This window comes from Silurus aristotelis (genome assembly GCF_946808225.1).
Source record: "Silurus aristotelis genome assembly, chromosome: 9".
NCBI classification, from domain to species: Eukaryota; Metazoa; Chordata; class Actinopteri; order Siluriformes; family Siluridae; genus Silurus; species Silurus aristotelis.
In genome coordinates, this window is record NC_139582.1 from 18,649,114 (window position 1) to 18,661,776 (window position 12,663).

At 37.6% G+C, this 12,663-nt stretch overlaps 2 protein-coding genes across 2 annotated transcripts; both read right to left on the reverse strand.

The window, feature by feature from the left end:
• Positions 1 to 1,827: 1,827 nt before the first annotated feature.
• On the reverse strand, positions 1,828 to 3,887 carry gja1a (gap junction protein alpha 1a). The gene is made up of 2 exons (XM_083550330.1): positions 3,650 to 3,887; positions 1,828 to 3,422 (listed from the first exon to the last, which is right to left on the reverse strand). The coding sequence occupies exon 2, from the start codon at positions 3,310 to 3,312 to the stop codon at positions 2,236 to 2,238; it is 1,077 nt and encodes a 358-aa protein (XP_083406456.1). The 5' UTR covers positions 3,313 to 3,422; positions 3,650 to 3,887; the 3' UTR covers positions 1,828 to 2,235.
• Positions 3,888 to 6,477: 2,590 nt separating this feature from the next.
• LOC310731025 (ankyrin repeat and EF-hand domain-containing protein 1-like) lies at positions 6,478 to 11,475 on the reverse strand. Its single transcript, XM_083550307.1, has 10 exons — positions 11,364 to 11,475; positions 10,065 to 10,492; positions 9,740 to 9,939; positions 9,506 to 9,655; positions 9,271 to 9,394; positions 8,375 to 9,104; positions 8,034 to 8,260; positions 7,813 to 7,937; positions 7,354 to 7,467; positions 6,478 to 7,059 (listed from the first exon to the last, which is right to left on the reverse strand). Exons 2-10 carry the CDS (start codon positions 10,486 to 10,488, stop codon positions 6,910 to 6,912), a joined length of 2,244 nt encoding a protein of 747 aa, XP_083406433.1. The 5' UTR covers positions 10,489 to 10,492; positions 11,364 to 11,475; the 3' UTR covers positions 6,478 to 6,909.
• Between the last annotated feature and the right edge of the window lie 1,188 nt (positions 11,476 to 12,663).

Consider the following 12,663-nt stretch of genomic DNA (forward strand, 5'->3'; position numbering starts at 1 on the left):
TTAGTTAAATGAAATACTGCTGCACGGCTTATAAAAGAAATGTCGATCTATCAGCTTTGGCAATCTGCCCAGATCTAAATCCAGCTCTTTCTTAAGTATTTATAAATCCTAAATGTTGTGTTCATGAAGAATAAAGGGAGTGGAAGAAAGTCTCTCTGAACTCCGAGTCCAAATGCAACATTCCATGAAAACACAAGTCTTTCCTTAGCAATTTTTTCCCTTTGTTTTTTTATACTCGCCAGTCAGCTAGTTTGGCTAAATCTTCACAAGCACAATTTAGAGGAACATCTTCCCAAAGGAAAGGAGGTTCTTATAATGGGGACTAAATGTGGTATTGTATGTTCAAAAAGCACGTATCAATCTTATAATCAAATGTCCACAAATACAATTTTCCATATATAATACGTTCATGCTGGAACAGGTTTGGGATCTTCTTGTGAACGGAATTAATGTTATAGCATCCAAACGCTTCCAATACAATTGTATGGGTTCCTTTATGTCACATAAGTACTTCAGGCAATTTGTTGACAGAGATTTTGCTAGAACGTATTTTTCACGTACTACTGACTGAAATCTAAACGCATAGTTCAAATGCTTATCCCCCCTCTTTAGAACAAGCCCCATGTGGTCGACAGGGTTTTGTTCAACACATGTTTCCATTTAGCTGTACGGATAAATAGGAAACTTTGAGCACTGGGAAAACTTCTTTGACCTTTTCATTTTAGATTTGGATATTGGATTCACAAGAGACACTTCTGTCGATTAAGAATTGTTCACACAAGACAAGCACCCTGAACCATGGCGAAACAGTCCCATGATCCTCACGTTAAACACCACTGGCAGTAACCTGCAGCAGAGAAAGTCGGTGAGAGTTGGTGGATGTTTTTTTAAACACTGGCTTCAGAAGAAGAAAAGCTGGCTGCCTTCCTTTAGTGGAAAAAAATAAAAATAGCTTTATGAAAGATTCTTTGTGTCTAATAGTAGGTACATTTAAGACTTAACAAAGTTTAAATGTAACTGTATTTAAGTATTTACAACACACACATACACACAAACATTGGCACACATCACACACACGCAAAACCATGGTGTGAAGTGCAAAAGTATTGGGACACCTGACGTTTTAATAATTTTGCAAATTGAAGTTGGTAAAAAGCTAAATATTTGACTTTGAAATGTAGTGAAGTTAAAGTAAAAGTCTTCCCAAATTGAAATACTTATTAAAGTACAGAAATGCAAAAAAGCTATTTAAGTATTGCATTTACTATTTACATAGTACCTAAAGTAGTTTTTTTCTATCCTAAAAAAGGATAGAAATACATTTTCTTTGAGGGAACAGTAGAAAAAGTGTGAACCTTCGAAACCACTTTAAAGTGAAGTTAAATGCTATTTTCTATACAGTACCTGATTACAGGATTGCTTGTTATGCCTGTCAAAAAATCATTGTACAATTTGCCAATTTAAATTAGCAATTTTTAAGAACCTTTATGTATTTTCTTTATTCCTTATATAGTACAGAACTGCATTAAATAAAATACTTGTCACATGTTCCGGGAACGAAATACCGCCGAGTACCGAAGTATTACAGTAATGAAATGATAATGAAAATGAAATCTATAATTCTACATTCTGGGCTAGAAAGAAATCAGCTCTATGCCTCCCTTCCCCCTAACAATAATTCTTACTCTTCTGCAAATACATTGTATGACCTTTGGTGGTACTGTTGCTCTTAGGTTCCAGTAAAATGATCCAGCATGTTCCAGTATTAAATCATTTTGAATAAAATAAAACTTTTTAAGTAGAAAAGCAAAAATTCAAAAGTGGAGGTCAAAAATGAAACATTTTACTGACGTTATACCAAAAAAAAGTCATTTTAAATGGCTTTCATTTGGTTTATACTTAACTTGAAAAAATTTAGCATTTAAGGTTCTTCATGGATTGTATAAATCACAGGTGTTGTATATAAGAACTAAAGCCTAGGATTCTAATACAGAGGCAATAAAAAAAAAAAAAAAAAAGTACTTACATGGAAAGAAATAGCACATTTGCATGAAACTGTCCAAATTTATTTCTTTTAAATTGGATACTTTAAGATGCGAATCTCTTGTAAAAGCGGTAACTCCTTGTCCTTGTAGCGAGATCGAGAACCGAGTTGCTCACAGTATTTGGAACACATCACAAAGAAACATGGACATTTTGAGTATTTGTATATTCAGAGACTAAAATTTTAAACTCCTAGATGTCCAGGTCATCAGGCCGAGCACGGCTGCTTGACCGACTCTGGGGTCGAGGGTCAAGCTGTTTAAGAAGTAAGAGGTCTTTACCCAGAGTCATTTTTTGCGGATAGACAAACGTCTGCGCCAGGCAATAATCCCTCTGGTTGAGCTGATTCTGCTCCGTGCTGTAGTTGGTCCAGTTCTGCTCATTGGCCTGCTTATCAAAGTTGTCTGAAGAATTGGATTTGTCGGCCGTGTCCAAATTGTAGCCGAGGTTCGACGCAGGAGCCGAGCAGTGGTACCTGTAGCTGGAAAGGTCTTCTCTAGGGCACGGCCTGATGGTGTTCTCCATCTCCAGAAGCTTCTCTGTCTCTCTGAAGTGATCCTTCATCCTCTTGAAGATGGCGTAGAAAAACTCAAAGACGTTCAGAGCCAGCGAGATTAACGACACCACTAGCATGAACAATATGAAGACGGTTTTCTCCGTCGGACGAGACAGGAAGCAGTCAACTTTATGCGGGCAAGGGGACCTCTCACACGTGTACACGGCGGCCAGACGGAATCCAAAAAGGTACCACTGGATAAGCAAGAACGCCACTTCGAAGACGGATTTCAGCACCACGCTTATGACGTAGGTATAAAAGAGGGCGCCACGCATTTTGATTTTTCCGGGTTCCTCCAAACCGTACTTGAACTTCTTGGCTTGGATTTTGTGCAGGCGGGCATGGACGTTGCCTCCTTCCCTTTCGGTTTTCCTCAGCCTCTCCTCCTTCACCTTCAGCTTCTCATCCTTGTGCATGAGGAAGAGCACGTGGCCGAGGTAAAGAAGCGTCGGGACAGAGACGAAGATGATCTGCAGGACCCACAGGCGCACGTGCGAGATGGGAAAGGATTTGTCGTAGCAGACATTTTCGCAGCCGGGCTGCTGCGTGTTGCACTCAAACGCCGACTGCTCGTCACCCCACGCCGACTCCACTGCCGTCCCCAGCACTAGGATGCGGAAGATGAAGAGGACGGAGAGCCAGAGTTTACCTCCGGCCGTCGAGTAGACCTGCACCTTATCCAGCAGCTTCGCCAAGGTGCTCCAGTCACCCATGGTTCCAAAACAAGGGCCTCGGACGTCTTGTCCAAAATCAGCACCACCTCATCAATCAAACAATTGGTTTTTTTTTTATGTTTGGTATTTTTCCTTTCTTCTTTTTTGTCCTGTCAAATATTAAAGTTCTCTTTTAAAAATAAGACAAACAAATGCTAACAAAATGACTCAAGCCATCTTCTTATGTTTCTACAGAAATTCGAGTAGACAGTTTCAGCCTCGATGAAACACCACATTCGATAAAAAAAAAATACACCAAACATAAAACACACAATCAAATCATACTCATCTGTCTTCAAGAAAAAGTTCTGGTGTCGCTAAAGTTTTCTCCTCTTACCTGAGGGTTCTTTCTGTGTCAGGAGAAACAAAAAGGTCTTCAAATCATGATAAAAACAGAGCTCAAGGGATAAGAATGAAGGAAAGTGTGTAAGTCGAAGGTTTTTGATGGACTGCAGGCCTAAATGTGGCACTTTCCATCCATTCGGAAGATTTGAGGCGCAGTGGAAAAAGTTTGTGGTCATCTGACACACACACACTCTCTTACACACACACATACACACTCCAACTCCATGTTAACCAAATGAAGTAGTTGTACATGTGTTCAGACTGCCAGGGTTTTTACATTTTTTTTTTATTTATTTTTTTTTTTAGAGAAGGTTTTTGGAGAATGGAGCACCATCTGGAGGATAGAAGCAAGACACAACAAAAACACAAAAAAAGGAAAGTGGAAAAGGAAAGCATAAAAGAAGAACTTGAAAAAAAAAGAAAGAAGGGGAAAAAAGAAAGAAAGTAATAGAATATCATAAAAAAAAAGGACATAAAAGCAATGTAAAAAAAAAAGGACATCAAATACAGGAAAGAAAACAAATATCAAAAGAAATAAAAAAATATAGAATTAAAAAAAATATATAAAAAATGAAATATAAAAATGAATAAATAAATATAAAGTAAAAAAAAAAAAATATATATATATATATATATACACACATATATATATATATGTGTGTGTGTGCATAAACAATATATATACAAAACAAATAATCAAAAATATAAAGAAAATATCATTTTAAATAAAGGTCATGATTAAAGAGGAAAATAGAAAAAAATTCTAACTAAAAACTGAAAAAAGGAAACTAAAAACATGAATCAAAGAACACAAATCATAAATAAAAATTCAAACACAAAGAAAAGTAAAATACAGTTTAGGACTGTTTAATCACATAAAAGTGATGCAAGTAAAATAGTTTAAAGTTGTTTTATAGAATCAGTCATTTCAGTTGCTTAGCAACAGTTAATAAAAAAAGAAATCTGATAAAGAATTGAAGCACTACACATTAAATCTGGGTTGGGTTTGTGAAAGCAGGCTAGTGCACTCTTACACACACACACACATGATTAATAATTAACATGGTGCTCAGAAATCATTCGGCTGCACACAGTAACACCTACACTGATTTATTAGTAAGTATCTTTCAGAACATTTTCATGAGGAAGCAGAAAATCTCAAAAAAGTAGATTTAATTTAGCAGAATTCTTTGTTATATATGATCAGATTCAGTAGAAGTTGTATTAGAAATAGTTACTACATTGGACATTGGGCTTTGGATCCATTGGTCATGAGTTCAAATCCCAGCCACACCAAGATGCCACTCATGGGCCCCTGAGCAAGGCCCCCAACTGCTCAGTGGTATGCATGAAATAAATGTAAGTTGCTCTGGATAAAGGCTTCTGCCAAATGCTGTAAATGCAAAGTATTCAGTTCTGTTTTTATTATTATTTATTTTTGTAATAAAGTTCAGTACTATTTTAAATGGACTGTTTGATTTTTTTTATCCAGTATTCATTTTAAATAGTGGTTAATAGTTTATAGCCAAGAAAGATCCAACTGGTATCGGTATCGGTAAATTTCTTGGCAAGAAATTAATGCAACTCTGGATTAATGCTACGAGGAATACATGCTGCAATTAAAGCAAAAGCTTGTCCAACACGAGGCAGTGTATTTACAAATCCAGTATTACAATAATGTGTTTAGCATAAAAAATAAACGAAAACTCCAGAACTTCTTTAGAAAACAGAACCATGTAGAAAGCTTATGTAATCAGAAGCTCATTAATGTTCTGGAAAATAATAAACAAATTGCATTGAGTTGCCACTGGTTTTTAGGATGCCTTGACCCAATTGTTATAAGTTTTTCCTGATTTTCACTTCCTCACTTTTTGAACCTATGCATTTAATTTTCTTCCCATAACTTTGGCCTGATGGAGAGTAAAGAATAAGACTGTTCAACAGTAAATCGCTCTAGGGACGTTTCCTAAAAATTGTCCACAAGGGGGAGCGCTTTCAGAGTTTCTGTTTGATTGCATAATTGAATTACGTCATACTTTCGAAAATTAAACCTTTTGTCTTGTTTTACCTCAACAACATGTCCTGAAGTGTATATGAATATGAATTCAAAAAAATTATATCGAATAATATTAAATTATATTGAATATTACGCAATATAGCAACGTGTGGCATTACAGAGAGGCATTTTGCATATGGATGGTGAATACCATTTTACTAAATCAAGCTCCAAACTTCTACACTACAACCGCAACTGTGCACCTACATCATCTGGAGCAGTTCAGAATCAATATTTGTCTAATAACATGACAAAAACATAAAAAATGTAAATAAAATACAACCTACTCACCAGAGATGCAGACTTGTAATGTGTGCCGCTCCTCAGAGGCTGTAAGTCAGTGGTACCGCTCGTATTCACTGGTCTGGAAGTAGAGAATAAACCCTTTCCCGGGCTTAGACAAGTTCTTTTTCGAAGTGTTTCAACCACCTCTTTCGATTCATGCTGGATCTCTGCACAGGTGTCAAAAACGGCAACCTATGAGCTGGATATTCATCTTGGGAAGTAGGGGAAAGTCTGCTTTTTGATACCACCTTTTGATATATACACACAGTAGGGGTGACCCCGAATAGCCGAAAAAAAGGTGCTTCGATGGGAGGAGCCTGATTCGACTACCAATCTTAGTCAAATCAGTCACAGTCAAATCTTTGCAGATTTCTAATGAAATGAGGATCATGCCATTTTGGTTTCATGGGGGTGCTCAATGTCTGATTTTACACAGAACTAACAGTAATGATGTAAATAAAAATGTGAACAGAAAAAAGTTTTTAATATATTTTTATTACCATGGATAATTAAATACAACCACTGTGTGACAGATTTAGGTTTCACTTTCCATGATTTTGGCAGCAGGGATTTAAATATTGATGTCTGGAATATTCTAAAAAAAAAAAGGTATATTCTGTTTAATTTCATTCTGTAAATGAACTCTGAACTCGCCTGACAAAATTATTTAGTCGCATTCAGAAGGTAGTCTTATTGTTGCACACATTGAATGTGTGAACTTTATTATACAGACTGGGTGGGTGCACTATTTACTGGGTACTGGGTTTCCTGAAGTGTGTTCAAAACAAGACTGTTGGTACAACTGGACGAGACCAATTTCTTAAAACTGAAGAGCTAATTTCTTCCTTGCAGATGCAGTCTGAGTCTTTAAAGAGCCTGAAAGCCTGTGTTTCCTTGAAGTCATTCCAACGTTATGGATGCTCCGGGAAACACTGGTGTCTGCGTCTTACTCTTCCATTGTCATTATTTGAGATTTTCATGATGTCCTCTGCAAAACGGACCTTCCTCTCTGACATCCTCTGCTTTAGTTTAGCGGTTGCTACAACCCTCTCCCCCCAGACCTACAATACACACATTTTATACATTAGAAATTCATATATTTCATTTGTTAATGTGTGTCTTGCAGACTAACCTATATCTCACAAATACCTACACAAATCACACACTACACTCTTACACTATATACTTTACTGTGTACTATCCAGATGTTACTTTTTTATCCTGCTTGGACCCAGAATGCATTAGCTGCCATAAAAACATCTTTTAGAACACACTTTTGAGGTCTATGGTATTTTTTTTTACATTATAGAGTGGTGCATCAGTGGGGCTAAATAAATAAGGAAGTAATTACTCACTGTTTGAGAGGGGGTGGTAATGCAGTAGTTTCTAGCGTCAGGGTTTAAAGCGACATTTACATGTATAGCTTGTTTACACTCCTCCGGCATTCTTTTACTTTTAGTCGTATCCTTCTGCAAAAAAAAAACACACACCCAAAAAAACCACATAGCTTATTTACTAAAACCTTGTACTGCTATGTGAAATCCTAGGCCGTGTCCGGCTTTCTAGACTAAAGTATATGCTGAAATAGTACGCTCTCACACTATAGATCTTCCAAACTAGCGCTAGTGTACCAAATACCACCAATATACACACTCTAAAGGGTTGAAAAGTATTTCTTGCTAAATTGCTAATTAAACAGATATTTTACATACTTTGTGATGGCATGGTGTAGTATGGGGTACTAGAATGTGGTATAGTATAGTCCAGTGTATTATAGTGTAACATGAGAATCTGTTTTCACCCGTCAGTATTACCTTCTTTGCAGGACGTGCTGCTTTCGCTTTAGGTTTCGCTTTCTGTATTTCTTCTAATGCATTTTTAATCAGAGATTTGATTTGTGGATTTCCGTACATCTGGGCAAGCATTATGCAATCTTGTCCTACACACACACACACACACACACACACGCACAGGCAAGTCAAAAATACAATTCAGGGTTCATTTAACTGATCTATACTGATAATTGAGTAAGTACCGCGCTTGTTTGAGGCCATGATGTTTGCGCCGGACTTGATGAGAAGATCCACACAGCTGGGGTTGCAACTTTCGATGGCCCTCATTAGCGGTGTCACGTTGTTGGTAGTCATGGCGTTTACAACAGCACCATGGTCAAGGAGCTGTTTAACAATATTGGTGTATCCGCCAAAGCAAGCGTGATGTAGGCTAGTCCACTTCAGCTGATCGTAACAATTCACGTTCGCCCTGGCAACACAGATTATATTATGTTCAACTCTGAAAAGTGGCTGCATACAGAGCACTACTGTAGTGTAGTAAGAGCACTGATATGATTCCATCCCATTCCGTGGTTCTCCTTACCCTTGTGAGATGAGGAAGCAAACCATCTGCTGGTTCCCACAGATACAGGCAACCATGAGAGGCGTTTTGTAAAAACAATCTCTAACGTCCACAGAGATATTCTGGCTGAATGCTAAGTGCAGAGAAGCAAAGTCGTTCATTTTTACACAATCGCTGACGCTGATATAAATGTCTTTCGGCTCAAAGAAGGAAGATGGGTCCAGAATATATTCATGCATGGCAGGACATGTATGGAGATCCAATTTCTTTGGCAATATCATATCAGTAACTTTCTCTGCAACTTTCTCAGTAACTTTCGCCGCACCCTTCGTGTCTCTGATCGATGAATAGTTGAAGGATGAGAGCTGGAATTCTTCTGGCAGGAAGCCATGCCCCAAGAAGAAGTTGTCGACATTGATTTCGCGCCAGACTTTCTGGGCAACAGCATCCACGACAGTTTGAAGGCTGTCGTCATCGATAGGGGCGTGATGATCCTTCAGGACAGACACAAACGTCTCGGCTAACATCACAGAGTCTGCCCGTTCCACAGATTTGAAGGCCAGCCTGAGCACTGCTTCATTTTCAAAAGACCAATCGTGTATTCGGGCCTGATTGATGAACGGTATGAAGTTAACTGATTTTAGGGCTTTCTCTGCGTCTGACAGTTCTTTCATAGCAGCTTTGCACTGGTTGAGTTTAGCCACTTGACTCGGAAGCAGGTTCAGGTAGTTCTTCCTCATCACATTGCATCCTGATAATAGAAGACATACAATAAACGTGAAACACTTAGAACACAGACTTTAATTTGTAGATCATTTTGGAAAGGACTATGCTGTGGCTTCGTCTTTCAAATTTATTTATCAATTTAGAAAATATTTCCAGAATTTTAGTTGATAATAAAACGAAGTGTAACGCACCTCTCTGAAACAAAAACCTGCAGCACTGATTGTGGCCTGCAGCTGCAGCTTTATGCAATGGCGTGTCCCCGAGCGACGACGTCCAGTTAAAATCAGCCGAGTACGCTGACAACAGCATCAGGGCCTAAAATAGTAATATTAAGACTAGAATGTACCTGATGTAATAATAATAATAGTGTGCGCAGTAATGCTGTTGTACTAAATATTTCCCTCGTTTACAAAAACCCTCTGTTACTTCAATAAATCCTTTGGCTGCTGCAATGTGGGCGGCAGACAGTTGTTGTTTGTCTACCGCATTCGGGTTTCCTCCTCTCTGTAGGATTGCTCTCATCACCGGGACAGATCCTGATCTGGCTGCTGCCATCAGAGCGGTGCACCCGGTCCCCTGGAAAACACGCATATTATCAGTATTATATTAAAAAGTTGAGCGCAATCCTTTGGTTAAATGGGCGAGGAGGTTAAGACAAACCGGATCAGCGCTGTTGGGATCGGCTCCTTTCTCTAAGAGCTGGAGGCAGAGGTTTTCACAGTCTTCCGCATGTTCACAGGCGAACATGAATGCGGATCTCCCAGTGAATGAGATGTTGTTGGCATTTACTTTGCCCTTCATAATCATTTCCTGGATCTGCTCGTGCATTTTTGTAGGGCTGATGCAGTAAAACAGTATACCTGTGCGGAACAACAGTCACAAAGAAGGGAATTAATAACGTCAAACAACATGCAAATAATACATATTATTCTTATTATATTATTAGTATTATTACATAACATAAATGCAGAAATCCCAAGCGCACCTTTGCCCTCATTGTCTACCAAGGTCATGCTGGCTTCATTACTTGCTAAAAGCTCCACCATTTCGACATGACCCAGTTCTGCAGCCATCATGATTGAACTCTGTCCCTTTTTGTTCTGGATGTCAGGGTGAGCTTTTAGAGACAGGAGGAGATGAGCCATTTCCAGATAATTGTTCAACGCAGCCACGTGCAAGGCACTGATCCCATCTTTTGGCTCGGTGAGGTTGATCAGACCCGGAACACCATGACACAACAGATGCACCACCTTCTCTTTATTCTGCCAGTGTACCTCCTGCAGCAGTTTGTACACCTGCTTGGCCTCTAGTTCACATTGTGCCATGGTGCTGTCCCTTGGAAACATCGTCTTTGCAGAAAGCAGCAATCGCGTTGACTTGTCCATATGCGGCATTAGTTTACGAGACATGTTTCTGCATAAAGAAAACGGAACATGAAATTAACTCCTGATACGCAGATTAAAGTGATGCAGCGGGTAAAATGGCAGCAGTGTGTTAATATACAACATGTATTTGGATTTAGTTGCAGTCTTAGTTTTATTAAATAGTTAAAGGTGAAATAGTTTATCATGTAGTTATTGTTGCTTTTAGTTTAAGTTTTTATGACAAATATATAGTGCGAATTCAGACTAAATCCCGACAATAAACTTTTTTTAAATTGTATTTTTATTTTTAAAATCCTCCCTTTGTTTTTATGAAATTCTTTATCTTTTTTTGCATTTTCGCAAATTAAAAATGTCATCATCGGCAAAAAAAAAAAAAAAAAAAGGATATACACAGATATACACAATACCTGGTCAGGTGTAGTAGAAAAGGTACCTTTAATATAATACTTTTTGCCTAACAGCAACAAATATTATATTAAAGGTCATTTTCTTTATCAATTTTAATTAAATAAACTGTTCTTCTGTTTCTAAAATATTCAACCTTTATGTTTGAGTGTATACATATGTAACAGTAGGGGTGAGCCTCGTGTATGCTATAATGCTAAACGTGTTATCAATTAGCCCAGAGTATAATAGTAAACACTGTAATTTATTTAATAATAGGAATTGTTTTATTTTCTAATAAACAGTTAAAAAAAAAAACTTCCATAACCACCTTATGGGAGCCTATGGTGGGGGCGCGCATGCGTATTACAAGCACATGTCGAGTCTGAAGCTCGCATATTGTCTTAATATTAATATGGGAGAAAGTTTATTACACTTTTTTATTAACACACACTACGCTAAAAATTAGTAAAAATTCACAAGTCCTGGCTTTACGTAATAAAACCATTACATACATACTACTATTTATGCATTCATACAACCACTACAACTCCATGCGAGTATTATTACTGGTCCTGCTGATGCTGCTGGTTTTTAAGAAGAATACAAAGGAACTTCACACCCTGGAAGAGCGCAGCGCTCTGTTACGTTGTCCAGCGCGCGCCTCTATTTATAGGCTCTATTTACCTCTTTATGACGTAAGCGTCTAGTCAGCGTGTCTGGAACCCCCACGCACCGGGGATCCCCCGCATCATTTGTTACCCACCGAAACAAGTGCGTGAAATTTCTGTGGTTAAGCCAGCCGCATCTTGAAAATACACAGTTAAGCCAGCCGCACTTTTCTTTGTGTTGCGCGTCTAATTGTACACTTACAATTAGGGTGGTGGGAGCGGTCAAAATAGATGTGAAGACGCCTCAGACCGTTCTAAACAAAAAAAATCAGAGCATTTGAATCACCATATTCAAACACTCATAAAACATTTTTTTTTTTTTTTAGGTTTGCTCAATCTTTTAAATAATTATTTATAGTCTCCCTGTTTATTATATTCTTATTTAAAATTTCAAGTCATTTTACTGTACAGTTTTTAAGAAAAGGAAAGGGCAAAATCACTCCAAACATCACTGCATTTTCAATCATATTCCATATTCAAACACTCATAAAACATTTTTAGGTTTGCTCAATCTTTTAAATAATTCTTATTTAGAGTGTCCCTGTCTATTACACTTTAAATTCTCAACACATTTTACTGTGGATTTTTTGAGAAAATTGAAGGCAAATTCACTTCGAACACAAGTGGATTTTTAACCATGTTCCATATTCAAACACTCATTAAAAAAATCTTTTATAGGTTTGCTCATTCATTTAAATTATTCTATGTCAATAATATGCCCTTAACATATATTCTTCTTAACATATATTCAGTTAGTCATTTTTGGTCATCCTTGTGGAACAGTGTCAATCTGGTCTCATTAGACTTCATAACCTTTTTTCAGCACTCCAGAGTCCAATCTTTTTGTTACCTAATAAATGAAAGCCTTTTCTCTCCATTAGCCTCACAGATAAGTGGTTCTCTAAAGGCTACACAGATGTTTAGGTCTAATTCTTTGAGTTCATTTTTTGTATTCGTGGAAATGTTCGTACTTTCACTATTAAACATAGCTTTATGATTTATCTAATATACAGTATTTTCTCATTTTCTTTTATTTTCTTGAAAATTTCTTGTTTTCTCTTATTTTATAATTACAGTCGCTTTTGTCTAATGCACAATTTTCTGAGCAGCCGATCAGGTTAACATTTCACTGCAAGTTGTATTT

What these genes read in the sequence shown, in the direction of transcription:
- gja1a (XM_083550330.1), bottom strand. Translation starts at nt 3,312, where the DNA reads ATGGGTGACTGGAGCACCTTGGCGAAGCTGCTGGATAAGGTGCAGGTC.
- LOC310731025 (XM_083550307.1), bottom strand. Translation starts at nt 10,488, where the DNA reads ATGTCTCGTAAACTAATGCCGCATATGGACAAGTCAACGCGATTGCTG. An exon ending in ATCCCAACAGCGCTGATCCG is followed by an intron (nt 9,656 to 9,739) that starts GTTTGTCTTAAC and finishes CGTGTTTTCCAG; the next exon opens with GGGACCGGGTGCACCGCTCT. An exon ending in CATGGCCTCAAACAAGCGCG is followed by an intron (nt 7,938 to 8,033) that starts GTACTTACTCAA and finishes GTGTGTGTGTAG; the next exon opens with GACAAGATTGCATAATGCTT.